The sequence below is a fragment of the Alternaria burnsii genome (assembly GCF_013036055.1).
Source record: "Alternaria burnsii strain CBS107.38 chromosome Unknown 705, whole genome shotgun sequence".
NCBI lineage: Eukaryota > Fungi > Ascomycota > Dothideomycetes > Pleosporales > Pleosporaceae > Alternaria > Alternaria burnsii.
Window position 1 is genome coordinate 2,491,611 of NW_024066107.1, and position 16,669 is coordinate 2,508,279.

The 16,669-nt window shown below is 51.7% G+C and overlaps 7 protein-coding genes across 7 annotated transcripts; 3 read left to right on the plus strand and 4 right to left on the minus strand.

Annotated features, from left to right (window-relative positions):
• Positions 1-360: 360 nt before the first annotated feature.
• Positions 361-791, plus strand: GT037_000881 (uncharacterized protein; the record flags this gene model as incomplete). Its single annotated transcript, XM_038925928.1, has 3 exons — positions 361-441; positions 502-562; positions 673-791. 3 exons carry the CDS (start codon positions 361-363, stop codon positions 789-791), a joined length of 261 nt encoding a protein of 86 aa, XP_038791784.1.
• A 1,146-nt stretch (positions 792-1,937) lies between these two features.
• Positions 1,938-3,007, minus strand: GT037_000882 (uncharacterized protein; the record flags this gene model as incomplete). The annotated part of the gene is made up of 2 exons (XM_038925929.1): positions 1,938-2,206; positions 2,278-3,007. The coding sequence occupies 2 exons, from the start codon at positions 3,005-3,007 to the stop codon at positions 1,938-1,940; spliced, it is 999 nt and encodes a 332-aa protein (XP_038791785.1).
• Positions 3,008-5,708: 2,701 nt separating this feature from the next.
• Positions 5,709-7,233, minus strand: GT037_000883 (nuclear localization protein; the record flags this gene model as incomplete). The annotated part of the gene is made up of 2 exons (XM_038925930.1): positions 5,709-6,138; positions 6,194-7,233. The coding sequence occupies 2 exons, from the start codon at positions 7,231-7,233 to the stop codon at positions 5,709-5,711; spliced, it is 1,470 nt and encodes a 489-aa protein (XP_038791786.1).
• A 664-nt stretch (positions 7,234-7,897) lies between these two features.
• Positions 7,898-11,833, plus strand: GT037_000884 (fad dependent oxidoreductase; the record flags this gene model as incomplete). The annotated part of the gene is made up of 8 exons (XM_038925931.1): positions 7,898-7,968; positions 8,019-8,256; positions 8,310-9,139; positions 9,209-9,648; positions 10,339-10,554; positions 10,639-11,103; positions 11,160-11,551; positions 11,606-11,833. 8 exons carry the CDS (start codon positions 7,898-7,900, stop codon positions 11,831-11,833), a joined length of 2,880 nt encoding a protein of 959 aa, XP_038791787.1.
• Positions 11,834-12,193: 360 nt separating this feature from the next.
• GT037_000885 (uncharacterized protein) lies at positions 12,194-13,204 on the minus strand (the record flags this gene model as incomplete). The annotated part of the gene is made up of 2 exons (XM_038925932.1): positions 12,194-13,000; positions 13,061-13,204. The coding sequence occupies 2 exons, from the start codon at positions 13,202-13,204 to the stop codon at positions 12,194-12,196; spliced, it is 951 nt and encodes a 316-aa protein (XP_038791788.1).
• A 769-nt stretch (positions 13,205-13,973) lies between these two features.
• GT037_000886 (zn-dependent exopeptidase) lies at positions 13,974-15,560 on the plus strand (the record flags this gene model as incomplete). The annotated part of the gene is made up of 3 exons (XM_038925933.1): positions 13,974-14,072; positions 14,122-14,442; positions 14,490-15,560. 3 exons carry the CDS (start codon positions 13,974-13,976, stop codon positions 15,558-15,560), a joined length of 1,491 nt encoding a protein of 496 aa, XP_038791789.1.
• Positions 15,561-15,702: 142 nt separating this feature from the next.
• On the minus strand, positions 15,703-16,481 carry GT037_000887 (uncharacterized protein; the record flags this gene model as incomplete). The annotated part of the gene is made up of 3 exons (XM_038925934.1): positions 15,703-15,956; positions 16,015-16,073; positions 16,405-16,481. The coding sequence occupies 3 exons, from the start codon at positions 16,479-16,481 to the stop codon at positions 15,703-15,705; spliced, it is 390 nt and encodes a 129-aa protein (XP_038791790.1).
• Between the last annotated feature and the right edge of the window lie 188 nt (positions 16,482-16,669).

Genomic DNA, 16,669 nt, shown 5'->3' on the forward strand with positions numbered 1-16,669 from the left:
GCATCGTCGAATTAAAGGCTTCTCGGGATGCCACGACACGCCTCCTCGATCCGCCAACCTGTAATTGACCAAAGACCACAGCACAAGAAAGACTAGAAGAAGTAAAGCGCTCGACTGAATTACATAGGTATGAAATAAGATAGAATTCGTGATGATCGTTAGCAACAGTGTTGTACGTGAGCATGACCCGCTCTGCAGGTACCCCTTCTCCACCATGACATCACAGCAAAATACATCATCGAGATGATAGAAATTGAACACGACAGGAACTTCTACCCCTCATATCAACACATCTTCCACTCCTCTTCTCTAAAACCCCATCAGACTATCACACCACCCAACCCATACTTACAATTCATCATGCCTCGCAACGGAGACGGATCTTCAGACAACGGCCCCATTGAGGCTGGCCAGGACGCAGTTCACGGTGCTTCTGGAGACGTAAGTACCCTCGTCTGCTACAACTTCTTACGAAAAAACTCGGCTCTGACCATATGGCAGGCAACTCTCCAGCACACAAAGAACAATGTCGCTCCCATGCCAGAGATTGAGAAGGGCGAAGGTACGACTCGTTTGCCCCACCTACCCCTCTCCGTTGCTCCTGCTCCTCAAATGACAGCACAGAAGGAAAAGGAATGTTTTGAGAGGAAAGCAAATACTAACATGAGATAGCTATCGAAGGCATGAACGCCTCTGGCGCCGGCGACGCACCAAAGGCTGGCCACACCGGCCAAGGCAAAGCAGCTGCCGATTCAAACAAGCCTGCCCCCGTCGACCAGGTCACCAAATAAGCAGGTCACCGAATAAGCTATCAGGGTAGTGCAAAGCTCGGAATCTAGGAAGAAATTCCGATGCATGCAAGGGCATGTTGCCACAGCCGATAGATCTGGCTGGCCAGCAGGCAAAGGAGTAACATCTACAGTACGACGGACTCCGAGTGACATCGGTAGTTGCGTTGCATTGCATTGCGCATGCAAGGGCCCAGATAGCTACGACTGTAACGAATGAAAGCAACAAATGTAAAATGCCATCCTAAAGCAATATGTTCTAGATCCGGTGTTTGTGGGGCAAAGCGGTGTACATGTCGTGCGGTGTACTGTTGTTTTGCATGCAATGCCCTGCGACGCCAAAATGGTGTTGAGCAATTCAGGCCGGTCTTTCCATGTGGTTAAGCGAAAACTGATAAGCCCCGCGCACATTGCAAAGACCGATTGCCTTGTATGGATCCGACACGGATGAGCTGAGCAGTACAAGTTTACGACTGCTTCGTATTGCGGATGTTTGAGTTCCGCAGCAGCCTATGAATAGACTTTCACGAGTGGCTGGTCACGTCATCAGACGACCTAGAATAAGTTGGTGTCAACTGGGCTGGTAGTTTGAGTGGAGGTTGTTGGCGTCAGCCTGCATGCGAAGTGTGTCTCGCCTCAGCTGAGCCGGAGTCCGAAGTGGAGGTAGGATGGTTAGCGTTGGAAGGGGGGAGAATCGTGGAGAATAGGTGACACACTGGAGTTGCAGTGGGTACTCAACAAAAAGCACATGGAGAAGGTCGAGCATCCAAGTCAATGAGAAGACATCACGATGCAAAGGAAGATGAATGAATAGTAGATCATGGTATTTGGCCAGATAAAGGCACCAGCCCTTGGTGTATCTTGTCCGCCATATGTCCCATCAAGGAAACAATATCCAGAGAGGTTACCAGGTCTAAACGAAACTGTTGCTACAAGAGTGTACACGCTCAGAACGCCGTCCCACGCCCGGTAGTGATGCCACACCCCATGTTTTCCCAACCCAGTGCCCCCGTTAACCTCAATGATCGCACCTTACGCCTACCCAATTGCTTAGGCCTAGAAGACCTCATCAGTCGTGAACCACAGCCACCATCCACCAACTCAGCTTGCTTCTTCGCCCCCTTGGTGGATTTCGCGACAGCGATAGTGCTAAAGTTGTCCCGCTGCGAGGGCCTCGTCGCTAACCGAAGTTGCGCCAGAGGCACTCTGCAAGTCGTTGAACTTTGCATCAAAGCCGTCAAGAAAGGCATAAGAGTTTGAGAAAGAGCTGTGGTCGAAGGGTGTTGGACCGAAGACATCGCCTGAAGAAGAATCGACCATGCTAAAAGCGGGCTCCATTGGTGCAGTCGTTGTTGGACTGCACTTTGGGAAGGGCTCGAAGTCGAAGAAGTTTTCCATGACGACCGACTTCTCATCGACTGGAGCGTAAGGTTGAACAGAGAAAGGTAGGCCCAGATCGCCCGCAGAGAGGTTCCCGAAGTCGACTGACACGGCAGGTCGCACAATATCGCGGCAGGATATTGTGTCGAGTCGAATTCGGGAGAAGCCTCAAAGCTTGACGGTGGTGTCTCGGGTTGACAGGATGAGTCACGGGGTGAGTCCATCGAGTCCATGGACTCGGGAGGGCTGGGGAAGGACGTTGGGATCTGCGCGGGGCAGATGGTGTCGAAGGTGTCGCTGGGTGGTGTAGCTAGGTCGAAGACCTGTTGGGGTGCTTCGCCAGGGTACTTTGAGCGGTAATATCTGAGCTCGGCCTCCATCTCGGCCATCTTTTGTTTGTAGGCCTGCATGTTGGCCTCGAGCTCGTCCTTCTCGGTCTGTAGAACCTCGTACTCTTGTCGTTTGCGTTCGCGCGAGTTGTGGGCGGCGAGGCGGTTGCGCTTTACGCGTTCTATCCGCCGTTGCTCCTTCTCGTCCTCGGTCTTGGCCCGCTTCCGTGGGGGTAGGCTGGTTTTGGGTTCGGGGAGCACCTGGCCCCACGACTTGCGCTTCTTCACGGGCTTGGAGCCATTGCTCTCGGGTGCAGGTGTGTGTGATGCTTCCGACGAGTTGGACGAGTGATGTGCAGGTGAGGGTGAGTGGTCGTAGTTCTCAATCATCTCCATCTTGATGGTAGTAGGCATGGCCTCAACGGATGGTGGGGGGAGAGGCGTCGAAGTCATGGCGGAATTGTTCATGGTCTGGGAAAATAGACTAGAATCAAAGGTGTACTGAGCCATGGTGAAGTCGACAGTTGACGGGGCTATGAGTGGGCATAGTGGGTGATTATCACTAGGACCCGGGCTGTGCAGCGAAGAGGACAGGTGGCATTCACGGACACTTTAATAGGCAGCTGCCAAGCGCAGCCATGGACCCCTAGTGCGCTTGCCCGCATCGGGGCTGCGCTAATTGAGCCCACCCTCCGATACACGCCCCCCTACGCTAGGAACTCAGGAACTCAGCCGCCCGCCCCGTCGTTTCACTACCCAAGTCAGGGGACCGCCGTTGCAGTCTTCGTCCTACAACCTGCCGGACTCGATTCCTGCTTGCATATGCCGCTTCTACCACCATCAGACCATGGGGCCGCTGTCCCAGGCTTCCGTCTCTCTTGCTTCTGACCGAGGCGCAAACGGGCTTATCCAACTCCGACGTGCAATCGAGGCGTAGCACCAGCCGACCCACCTGTATCACTCGGTGCACCTCAGTGGCGACACGAAACAAGTTCAATGTAGCATGTCGTAAGATGCCGTCAGCCAAACCCAATACGCCCCAACGCCGCGCTGCATCCAGTCCCCTCCGGATCAACTTCACAGTCACGCACACCCCCAATTATTGCCCTCAATATGCTCGTATACTCCAGGCACGGCTGGCGTAGATGAAGGTCCGAAGCCGTTCCTTCTCGAAGCATCTGCACCCCATAGTTCCAATCTATTTTGCCGGGTCGCTAACTATTCCACCCACACATCTTCATATCCCCACACAACCTTTTAATCTATCGCGACCTTCATAGTGCGGCCTATTGCCGGAAGATTTGCGCAACCTGGGGTAAACTTCCTTTGTTCGTGCAAACACCAGGGAAGCCGCATAGAAGCTTAGCCTTAGCTTCCTTCCTTTATTGCTGCTCAAAACCGAAGCGTCACACGAGTCCCTTTGCCTCCGGCTCTTTTGGAGCAAAGGGTCCCTGGTGAGTTTCTGCGAGTTTCCACTCAAGCTTTACGAGCATGTGAGACGGACGCTCTCCGGTAGTAAGAAAATAACAAGCCGGTGGTTCATTGATCAGCTCTCATAATCCTGCGGTACCGAAATTACTTTTGCCTTATCGTTCTCTTGTCATCCCATCTTCCGCAGCCGCTACGCAATGGACTGATTGCGCACGAATTTGGTCTTGGATAAAGATGGCGTGCGTAACAGTGGGCTAGCGTCTCATGCGTTCTTTGCCGTGGGCATCGCACTCTGCTCCACCAACCGACTCGTCACCGTTTCAGGCACCAGAATTCGGACCTATCGCATCGGAGCCGCCTACAATACAGCGATCTAGATCTTACCACCGAAATTCTTGACTCAGTACACAAGATCTACATCAGTAATACTGCCGCCTACCGGCTATCCTCTAACGGGCTTCTCAGGAGAGCATGTGGCTCTTACCAATACTCCAGCGGACCAGATGTGCCTTCTTCTTCGCAGAGCAACATGTTAGTGCGGGCCGATGCTGGTAGAGCTGGTGCGTGGTGATCCAATAAAGGATAGGGGGGGACGTTACGACGACGTCTACGAAGCAATCGTTGCCGCTTACGCAGCAGTCTTAAGACCACATCACCATCGTGACGAGAATGCTGCCGCCTGTTCAAACGTCATGCGATGGCAGTGCCCGAACGGCTTTGTGAGGAAACGAGCATCTTTGTTGAGATGGTGTTGTGAGCCGAAGCAAAGCCAAATTTTGGTGCCAGACTCGTATAAGACTAGTGATACCGCAAGGTATCAGCACAACCCAACATGCGTCCACTCTGAGAATCATCGTTAGAGCTTCGTTTACCAATTGAACTTCACATTGCGATTACAGATGATCCATCTCCGACATCTTGTCACAGGAATTCAGCACTTAGAACGGTGTTAGATGTAGCAAGCAGCATAGAGGTTCATATCCGTTTTCAACCAGTAGCCGGACGCAATGCATTCCAGTCCAGGGGAAAGAACATCGACATTATCGAGAATGGGGTTGTAGTTTGGAATGCTGATGCGATATCTAGACGTCAGACGTAGACACAGAGAAAACACTTGTATGCTGCTGAAGGAGACTCAGCAGCCCTGACGTGGCGACCAGAATGCGGTATTGCGTTGGTCATGAAGAAAAAAGACAGTATCTTGTGTCAACGACGTTTTGAAATAATTTCAATGCGCGGCAGGGACCCGCTTATTAAGATGTTATATCTCAGAATATGTTTTCTGGTCCGTACATTCGTCCATGCACTCTTTCTCCCTGTGCGGAGGCGATGCATTATTCAGAGGAAGCGCTGTAATCAAGGCATTAAACGATCCTATACTAGGCTGTCATCGTGCGGGTGTGTATGCTGCGACCAAGGAGCACGTGGCGCTCGGCCTTGTCGCCATTCATCAACGACATGTATGTAGCGCGCCAAACGAAGAGCAGATAGACGTGAATTGTAAAGGTACGGGATGCAAAGGGTTGTAAGATCATGGCCAAGGCATTAGTGTAAAAAAGCAGTAAACTGTATATTATGAATGACTCAGAGCCGTGTTCGTGCGGCGGTTCATTCAGATATCGCAACAATATGGCGAGATGTACCTGGTTGGATCCTCTTTCTTGGATACGGGACCTGTTGATATATCGTACGCCAAATCGCGCCGTGCTGGAAACAGTACCGGTATCTAAGACAACATGTGAGTACATAGGTTCCTGGACTTCAGTTTGATTTGGATATCTCAAACCGGGACGCCCACAAAGCCTATCCTCGGTCTCACTCTTGCACCATCAGTGCTCTCCCCACCCCATTGACTACGCCACTCTTGTTCCTCAGTCTTGACCTGCTCAAGAGCTTCAAGCTCTTCGGGCTTCATTTTTAGCCTGTCTTCGTCGTCCAGGACTGGTAGGCCATTGGTGCCAACATCAACGAAGTCACCGTCGGGTCCGGGTATACCTAGCCCGGCGAAAGGAGGCTGTTGGAAAACAGAGTCGACCACGAGGTATTTGCGACGGACCAGCGGAGGCACGTCGGTTTCTTCGGCTGAGACCTCTTCCCATCGTGCATGTGTAGGTTGTGTGACCTTGGGATAGCACATCAGGTTGGTGTGTGGATCGTAGACACCAGTGAGGTTTGCTTTCCGTAGCTTAGAGAGGTTTGAGTTGAATCGACTGGGATGAGTTAGCTCTGCTGATTATAGGTTGGTAGAAGGGAAGTTTTGCCTACCTTGCAGCTCGTCCATGCTCGAACTGCCAGTTAGCAGAGGTTATGTTGACCTTCCGCTTCCCAGGCACAGGCTTGCCATTAGCAGTTGGCACACTAGGCACACCAGTATGGTACACACTACTGGCACCATGCCAAGCGACGTATTGGTTCTTGTTGTATGGCTCCCCAGGAGGCGGTAGCCTGTCGTTAGGGTCTGCAAGTTCGCCTTCAACTGCGCCGCTTTCCTTTGCTGCAGTAACATAGTAATCGTCGATGATCCTCTTACCTCCGATGATGATGCGTGCGCCAAACTCACGGAAGACGGATCTGGCTGTGACGACACCAATGGCACGACCCTTGTATGAGTGTGGGATGATGTCGCGGTCGATCAAGTCCCTCTTCTCGGTATCGTCGATGATGATTTTGTAGAGCTTCATGTGTTTTGTGAAGAACAGATAACTATCCCTGAATCCACAACAACGGGCTGGTTCTGTCGACAGCATGTACTGCCTGTCGCCTCTGCCCTTGATAGTGAATATGCGCACACGGTAGTCTCGTCCGCCCATAAGGTTGCCTAGTTTGTCGACCTTCTGCTCGCCTTCCTCGTCTTCCGGTAAGTCGACCTCATCATTGACTACATCCATCATGTTGCCCTCCTTGTCAATGGGGACGCGCGTCGTGTGCGATGGCCCTCCTTTTGGTGGCCGTCCTCGACCTCCGCCTGACGGCCGTCCCCGCTTGCGCTTAACGGGTGTACCGCCTTCGGAGTTGTCGGGTTCGACAACGTTCCAGTCTGGTGGCCTGTTCTTAGGAGGGCGACCAAGACGCTTCTTGCGAGGAAATGGCTGGATGACTGCTGGAGAGGGCGAGCGCTCGGAGGGTGCCGCTTCCTCGTCGCTTCCTTGAACTGCTGAGTCGGCATCTTCTTCCTCTTCCTTGGGTGTGTCGGCGCGCGATTCTGGGGCATCTACCATTTCCTCGTCACTGTCCTGCTGAGGTGTTGCGCTGCGAACAGGCGTACTGCGACGCGCTGCAGCTCGAGAAGGGCGACCACGCGCCATTGTGGCTAGTCGAGAACGATGCTAGTGTAGCGCGTCTGAAGCTGGCGACGATGAGTGTGGCGTACGTATGGGCGACTTCTACTCGGATACTCGAATATAAATTGGGTGAAGGGCGGCGTTGAAAGTTGATGATGCGCTTGCACTCCACGACTGCTAACATTCGCGACGTGAAGGAGCTAAGCAAGGGTCTAGTGCACGGGCTGGTCCAATCACGTGCACCGCTTGAGCCAAGCATTGTCCACTCACGCCTTCTCAGATCCAACCGCATGTATTCTTGCACGCCTCACTAAAGACATGCGTTCGTCATCAGCGAGACTGGGAGAGCGTTCCGATACATCCATACGCCATACGTCAATACACCATGATTATCTCTGGATACGCGATCGAACTCAGCATGTTACATCGCTATCCTACGTATCCCGAGATTCGGTTCTTACTTCCTCAATCTGCTGACGAGTTGATCCTGCCAAACACATCACAATGCTCTTGCAAACTACCAGCCAATGTCACATAAAGTCATCTTGGCAGGACCTGACCTGTATGTCAACAAACATAGCTTAGGGTCAAGTGCCTCACACTCAAGTGCCATATGCTATCGATTTCGTAGGCTCCATTACAATCTCGAGCCTACAGTGTATAACCAAGGTAGCAACGAAAAGCCATCATGCCTCTCGATCGCCTCATCAAGGCCAAGAAGAGCGTTTCGGATATATTCACTCGGATGAGCGGTGCTCCGTGAGCGACGGTCTTTACTACCCTGTTTCTATTATGCTAACCATCTCAAGGATTCATTCACATTCTCCCAATCGGAATGAAAACGATGCACTAATTTATGAGACTCCGAATCCATATTCACCAGGAGCAAAGTCCACCGTACCCGATGCAAGTGACGAATCACCCGTACGAAAAGGTCTAATGGGGTCGTTGCGAAAGCAAAAGCTGCGGAGCATTAGCTCATTACGAAGTCTGCGGTCGCCTACCAAGACCAAGCAGCTTGACACACCTGCATCGCTGCCGGTCGATGTAAGTGTCCCTTCAAATTGTGGCGAAACATCTACTGAAGTTGTGTTTTACAGGGTCCTTATACCCCAAAACACCGCCTTAATTCATCGCTCGTACTCGATTTCGAGGAATCACCGCCTGACACACCAATATTCGATCTCGACCGCAAAGACTCTATCACCTCAAGCTTGAGGGTTCATCACTCCTCGCCTGTGCCTGTTCCGACATCTGAGAAACGGAATCTGCAATCATCTGTTGATTTATCGCTCATTCCTTTTGGAACTGTACCGCTTTCACCAGCTCCCATCCAGAGAATCTTGGAGTTGGACCAGACTGGGAGCCCCCCTTCGCCAACGTCCATCCTAGCATATAACCCAGATCAAGAAACGATGAAGAGTAGGGTGTCAACAGAGAGTGCTCTCTCTGATAGTCTTCATGGTGCTGGAATCTACGTCGATGAATCCGTTGTCAGTCACGACGATTTAGAGCTCAACCATCTGCTTCCAGACGAGTCCCTCACGAAAATCCACAGCACTGAAGAGCCACGACAATCACCGGCGTGTGAAGAGCTGTCTGGTGTACATCGTATGGAAGATTCATCGACCCACAAGACAGGCGACGAGCAAGTTTGCACGCGAGGCAGTGCCACCAACAAAGCACTGAATGCAGCAGATGTAAACAAGATGGTAGAAAAGCAGGCAAAAGTCATACTCGATAAAGGTTATCATGCAAGGACCTATCGTCGAGCAGATGGGAGATGTCGACTCAAGATCAAGCTGCTCGCTTCCGACTCGGAGGGTGGCGACGACAACGCTCAATGTGATAATGAGATACCGTTCAAGCTTGTTGGTCCTCAAGCAGACATATTGGTGTCGGAACTTGGCTCCATCGTTCGGGAAAATGGGTACGAAATGTTTTTTTTTGAATGAATTGCATCTGGGAAACACACTGACTTCGTATATGCATCTTGTAGGATGGTTTTTATATCTGATGATGAGCTTGACAAAGCGTTTGCAGCGGGAAAACTTCTCGCATATCTAGATATTGCTCTGGACGAGGACAAACCCATGGTTGTGCAGAGCCACCTCCACAGCCCGACAGAGGTGGGGAAGCACGATAGCACCTGGGGCCAGCATACAGGACTCTACGATGGCTCGGGCTACGGAGCGGGATCCAGCTTATGGCTTGTGGCGGGTGTGACTGAGATGGCAGACGTATCTTCCACGAGCATCCCTGGAGCATTCTCAGACCATGAGAATGAAGCTCCCACAATCATTCGCAGGCTGTGGGAGAAAACCTATCGTCACGGTCTTGATACAGACTTTCCTGGACAGGCTAACGTGGGTGACGCAGCAATCTCCGAGGCGCATGGGCAACCCGAAAGCCATTTCAAGGACTACAAGCCTGTCCAGGGTATGCTCAATCCTCGTGGCAATGCATAGATCACCAAGCACGCGGGTCAATATGCAAGGTTTGGTCAGGATCGCTGGGTCGGGCCGTAAAAAGTGTGAGGATGACAGAACAGGAAGGATACATGCGGCATCATTCATAGAAAACAGCATCATTCCATCAATAGAGTCTCTGTAGCTAGCAATGCACCACACAAGCTCTTCAATGTACGCGTCTTCTTGCTTGTCCCATATATGCGATGCAGGGGTTTCGCGTTCCTTAACTCTCGTGATGATACGATGGCATCCAATAGCCGGACGTATAATGGACGTCAAAGTGTGCAGATGATCCGAGTCTTGCATCAGTTAGTCGGACCAGCGGTAATCTAAAGCGGCGGAGGGCCGGGCTCCAGAGGGTGTTCTGGAGAAAATCAGGCCATGTCGGTCATGCTACTTACCCAAGTTTGGGACGTCGACTAGGGTGCGGAGTGGATCAGCAAAGGTATGCGGAACAGCTCGTACGATGTTTTGCGTCGGCGGTGGATAGGAACATGATCCAACACATGATGATTATGCTGTGATGTGAGACGGCGTTTGTGCGCCAGCCTAGACGAAGAGGAGTTGTTAGCACCTTTAAAGGTCTGGCGGCGGGCGGCTCGGGCATGGAGGCGTCGACTTGTTCGTTTCGCTGTTACGTTGTCCCTCGGTTTGCCAGGCGTGAAGTTCAGTATGCCAGGTGTAGACTATAGTTCCTGCGGGGAAAACACCAACGACATTGCCATCCTGGGCTGCGGTATCATCGGCTTGTGTACCGCGTACTACCTTACAGAGAGTGGAGCGACAGACCCAAAGACAATTCACTTGGTTGATTCGAGTCCGGAGTTGTTCCAATGCGCGTCTGGCCTTGCTGCGGGGTTCCTCAGTGCTGACTGTACGTATGGGAAGCTTCCGTCGCGTCTAGGATGGGCGCGGCGCGTCATTTATCCCCTGATCGCATTATCTGACTACAAATCAGGGTTCGCCCCCTCGGTATCTTCGCTTGGAGCGTTGTCCTTCAAGCTTCACGCCGACCTTGCCAATGCGCACTCTGGACGGTCAACATGGGGTTACTCGCAGTCGACTGGCATCTCCCTTTCGCAAGACAGCGAGTCAGCCATCGGCGGCAGCGGCGAGGACTGGCTTGAGAATGGGACGAGCAGAGCACAGCTAGCGAACCACAACAAGCCCTGGGAAGAGCAGGCTGCCGGCCCGGAATGGCTTCGTCGTACACAGGAAGGCATCATGGAGGTCATCAGTCGGGATGGTACTACGGCACAGATCGATCCCTTGAGATTCTGCCAATGGCTGCTTAAAGAGGTCAAGGAAAGGGGAGTACGGATACACCAGCCTGCGAGGGCGACAGCAATCATCAAAGACGCCGACGACGTCTTATGTGGCTTGAGCATCTCAACGAGCGATGACGCTGAGTCGGACACAGAGTGTAAGATTCCAGTCGACAACTTCGACTTTCACATGGCGACTGACAATCTGTAACAGTGCCGTGTACTCGCCTCGTCATCACTTCTGGCGCCTGGTCTCCTCGTGTTTTCAGCACCCTCTTCCCGTCGTCCAAAGCACGCATCCCTGTTTCCTCGTTAGCCGGCCACTCGCTGCTCGTCCGAAATCCACACCACAAACCCGAAGAGCTCGACAAGGAAGTCTGCCACGCAGTCTTCGCAACAGACACACTTGGCTTCTCACCAGAATGGTTTGCGAGACTGGGTGGAGAACTGTACCTGGCAGGACTGAATAGCACAAGCATACCGCTACCAGATGTTGCGACGGATGTCAAGGCTAATGACAAGGCCATTGCCCAGTTGAGACAGTGCGCAAAAGCTATGATGATGAATGTTCCGGGAAAGGGCATGGACGTCTTGAGAGAAGGCTTGGTACGTCACTATCCTAGGGGTAGGATTCTCGACATATACTAACTTTTGAGGTAGTGCTTCCGTCCAGTCACGTCCAGCGGTCGACCTATCGTGTCGCGAATACCAGACGACAAGCTTGGAGGCACCAAGACCAAGGACGGAGAGAACGGAGGTGTCTATATAGCGGCGGGCCATGGTGCTTGGGGGATATCACATGCGCCCGGCACTGGGCTTGTTCTGTCTGAACTGATAGAAGGACGGGAATCTAGCGCAAAGATTGAGGCATTACAATTACCATCGTAACATTTTGATATTCGATGAGAAATTGAATGGAGTACCGCGCTTCTCAAGTGTTTGTGGTCTGCTCATTTGGCAACGTATGGCAATGAACGTGCTTTGACACTAACAGCAGCAAGATATTATGTATACATAGAGGACTTCGCATGCATTGTCACGATCTAACGAGTAGAGTATATGTCTGATGCATCAAATACCTCGAGAATTTGTATTCGTAGACACTTCGCTGACTTCGGGCTAGCTATGCTTTGCCTAAAGCAGTTAGCGCAAGCACCTTGGTAACCCAGCCCATCAACGTCGCTTGGTCTCACGTCGTCCTGTCTCGCTATCCTGTAGTACTATCTGGCTCGGTGTCATCTCCTTGTATCACCGGAGTGTTTCCTCTGTACCCTTATTGACGGCATATCGAAGATGAGCTCTGATCACCACGCTGCGTTTTTGTATAATGAAACCATGTTTGATCTGTTGACAGAGGTCCAGGATGGCTGTAAGGTTCCTCGACTTACCATCGTCGATGATCATGTTGCCGGTACGATTGATCTGGTCAGTTTTGTTGCAACCGCCACTGATGCCTGTGATGCTAAGCTTTTCCAGTCTGCCCAAACCAAGGATGGCATCCAGTTCGAAACCACATAGATAGTTGTCCACTGCAAGTGAATATATAGGTGTAATTTGGAAACCGTTCCAGAGTGCGTCTCCAAACAGTAATGGCGCATACAGTTTGAGATTGAGCTCGCGAAGTTGTGGCATGTATGGCATCGTAGAACACAAGAGGTTGTTGCATTCTTGCGCAAGTTTACGAGCATCAGTTTGGCTTTCTCTGTTCTCAGATCCGAATAGAAGGCGCTTCCGTTGTCCATTAACGTTTCCTATTGTAGCCTTTCGGACTGTAAGATGGAGTCGCAAGGAACAGTCGTGCAACAAGATCAGGATACGACCAAGGACTACACCATCGTCAAATTCGAAATGAGCTGCCTCCAACAGACAATGGAGAAGTTCACTTTGCAGCTTCTTATTGACAAGGCAAAGAGAGGGAAGAAACGGAGCAGTCCTCCTTTTGAGCCGGATCGAACGCTCGTACTCTTGAGAGAATTGCAAGTGAGGCCAGTTCCGACAGGCTATCGACCTCTTTTCTTCTAAGAAGTACTGATCGTAAACCAAGCAACGCAGTTCCTAACGATAGACAAGAGTTAGTATATGAACACCAAATCATGAGCGCGATAATGTTCGTACGATGGGTAGTTCCATGAAGAGGTGGAATGTCGGTTGACAAAGCATGTCGTCCACGTATGGATTCAGTGCCATGAGGAGTCCTTCGAAACTGCCCGCATGGTCAGGTTCCGTGCTGTGAGCACCAGTATTTGCGGCTGGGACCATGTCATAGTCGGAGGCAGTTGTGATCACGTTGGCACCCGATGAAGAACACGCGCAATCTGTCGAAGGAGTGGCCGGCGGAGACAATACCTGTCGAGATTGTGTATCCATCTCACAAGTCGCTGTAGTGTAGTAACCTCGGGAGCGCAACGCGCAGTGGGTACCGAGACAGCAGGGTCCGTGGCGGTGCGCTAAGAACAGTCTTCCAAGGTTCGCTTGAATTCCCGCCCATCATACCTGGCCCCGAGCTCAACAGCCGCCGAATCTGCCATCTGCCATCCGCAAGACGTTTTTCGAACTGTACATCACATAACTACGCTATCGTCAAGCTCGGTTCTCGTACTCGGCCTGTCGGCCTGGATCGACTTCCAACTCCACTGGCGTCCGGTTTGCTACCGCCAGCCGTCTTCTAGACAAGATTCTCCTCCTTCAGAACCACAACAAGAGTAAAGTGGCTCTTGGCATCCTTGGCACGACACCATTTTCAAGCCTACCAAGGCCTCTTATCACGTCTTGACATGGCTCGTGTGCCTCTTCGCTCGGCTCCACTCCGTTATTGGCGGGTACAGCGTAAGCTTCGTATATTACCGGCTCAACTTGTCCGTATGCAGCAGGTCGAAAGAGCACAGTATGCAAAGACGTCAGCAGGATCTATGTTTTTGGTCGCTGGGCCGGACACAGCGATGGAGAGATGGTAACGAGCATAAATTGCGCAACGTACCCGGCAAGTTGCGAAAAGCCACTGCCTTTCATTGCTCACTGATCAACTACAATGGCTGTCTTGAAGTCAATCGCAGTGGCTGCTGCATGCGCTGCAGCAGTAGATGCCGTAGCTATCCAGCCTCGTCAGTACAAGACGCTTGTCGACTCGGTATGCGATCTATGATACATGCTCTTTTCTCCACTAATTCGCACAATAGCAATCTCTGCGTAACGCTCTTCACATTGACAACTTGTACGCAAGAGCAGAGAAGCTCCAAGAGATTGCATACAGTACCCCCGGCAAGAATCGCGTCATTGGCAGCCAGGGCCACGAAGACACCGTCGAATACATCAAAGGGGAACTTGAAGCGTTCTCAGACTATTACGACGTATTTACCCAAGATGTGCCACTCTCCATTGGGTACAATGCCACCCTCAGCGCCAACAACAAGACTATCGAGGCTTTCGCTGTGACGCTTGCTCCAGGCGGTAATGTGACTGGCCCGCTTGTTGCTATCCCCAGTCTTGGATGTAATGAGGTAAGATAAACTACTGCATCTTCATGAGCAACATTAACATTGCCTAGGAGGACTTCCCTGAAACCCTCGAGGGCTCCCTCGCTTTGATCCAGCGTGGTAACTGCTCATACGGTGAGAAGGTGCAACTCGCAGCTGCTAAAGGTGCTCTCGGCGTCGTGGCATGGAATAACGCTGAGGGTACCCTTGAAGGGTATTCGTTGCAAGTCTTGTACCCTGGGGGCGATTTCGTTCCTGTTGCTGGCATCACCCTTGGCCAAGGAGAGTCCCTTCTCGCCCAACTTGAAGCTGGTGTAGACATCACCGTGGATATGTGGACAAACGCTACCGTCTACAACACTCGCAACGTTATTGCTGAGACTAAGGCTGGTGACCACGACAATGTCATCCATGTTAGCGGTCACTCCGACTCAGTTACAGCCGGTCCAGGTATCAACGACAACGGCTCGGGTTCTATGTCCATTCTGGAGATTGCTCTCCAGCTTACCAACTACACTGTTAACAACGCTGTGCGATTCAGTTGGTGGACTGCGGAAGAGGCCGGTCTGCTAGGCGCCGAATACTACGTGCATGAGCTGCCTCAAGACGAGAGGGACAAGATTCGTCTCATGCTTGACTTTGATATGATGGCATCTCCTAACTTTGCCTATCAGATCTACGACGGCGATGGTTCGGCTTACAACCTCAGCGGACCTACTGGATCCGCCGAGGCTGAGCACGAGTTTGCTGCGTACTTTGACAGCATCGGTCTCAACCACACTGAGATTGAATTCGATGGTCGTTCGGATTATGGTCCCTTCCTTGAAGCTGGCATCGCAGCTGGTGGTATCGCAGGTGGAGCTGAAGGCATCAAGACTGAAGAAGAAGCCGAAATGTTTGGTGGCGGTGCTGGCGTACCCTACGATGTGAACTACCACGAGGACGGTGATACAGTCAACAACCTGAACCTGGATGCTTGGATTGAGTTCACCAAGGCTATTGCGCACATGACGGCTACGTACGCTGTTTCGTGGGATAGTATCCCTCCAAGAAACGCGACGGCTGCGCAAAAGAGGTCTGAACGTTACACACAGTGGAAGCAGGAGTTCCGCCAGACAAAGAGGTATCAAAGATGGGTGTAGAAAGTCAGCACTTTCAACAGGAGATTATTACGTAGTATGAATTTAGATGTGAATTGAACAAAGTTCTCAGTCGAAGCCCAATACATTCTATCTCGCCAGCCAGCGCTGCGATATGGTTACTACGCATTTTGACATTACATCTCTATTCGTCGTCATCATCATCATCATCGTCGACCACAGGTACGGGATCAGCCTTGCCTGTCGTCTTGACTTTCCGATCTTTCTCTGCGCCAGCTGGTTTCTTGGCTTTGGGATTGGCGTCCTCATCGTCATCGTCATCTTCCTCAGGCACCGCGGCATCGTCATCCTCATCGTCGCTTACATCATCTTCTTCCTCCTCGTCTTCGTCATCCTCATCGTCTTTGGGCTTGGTGCGCTTGGTCTTCTTCTTGGGTGCTGCGGGCATGTCAGGTGAAATGAGATACAAGGATGTTGAGGGATGGAAATGACTTACGGGGCTCTTCGGCGTCAGAGTCGTCGGAATTGAAGTTTGAGCCTTCAGATTCGGCGTATCTATGAGGCGGAATGTTAATCTTGTTTCATAGATGAGGACACTTATTGGCCTGCGATCACAAGCATTCACATTGTGACCAACGTGGGCATCGAAGGGGAACGCCAAATTGGGGCTATCCGGAGCGTTGTTGCGGAGCGCGATCATGTCAATTGTTCCGGTCACTCAGCAAGCTCGCAACGTCGCTTCAATGTATGCAAAACTTGGGTAGAGCTTGGAAGCGGGACCAAAGGCATGAATTCGCTCAAATGATAAAGAGCGGTTCAATGCCAGCAAGAAAGGTGCATGCGACGGGAAGTACAGAGCCATGACGTCAAGGAAGTGCTCACTTACTCTTCTTCCTCATCACTCTCGTCACTTGGGAGGGCGACAAGCTCCTCCTCTTCGTTCTTCCTCTTTCTTGTAGACATGGTATTGTTCTAGGGCAAATTGGCAAAAGTTGGTAGGTCAAAGTAGTGTTTTGGGGTAGAGCGAGAGCTGGAAGCTATGGAGAAGCTTGCGAGCGGGGGCCCAGAGACGGGGGCCCGGATGAAATAAACACAACCTACGCAAGCCCTATCAAGGAGGCTGGGAAACCAGGGCTTTTGCTCAATGGCTT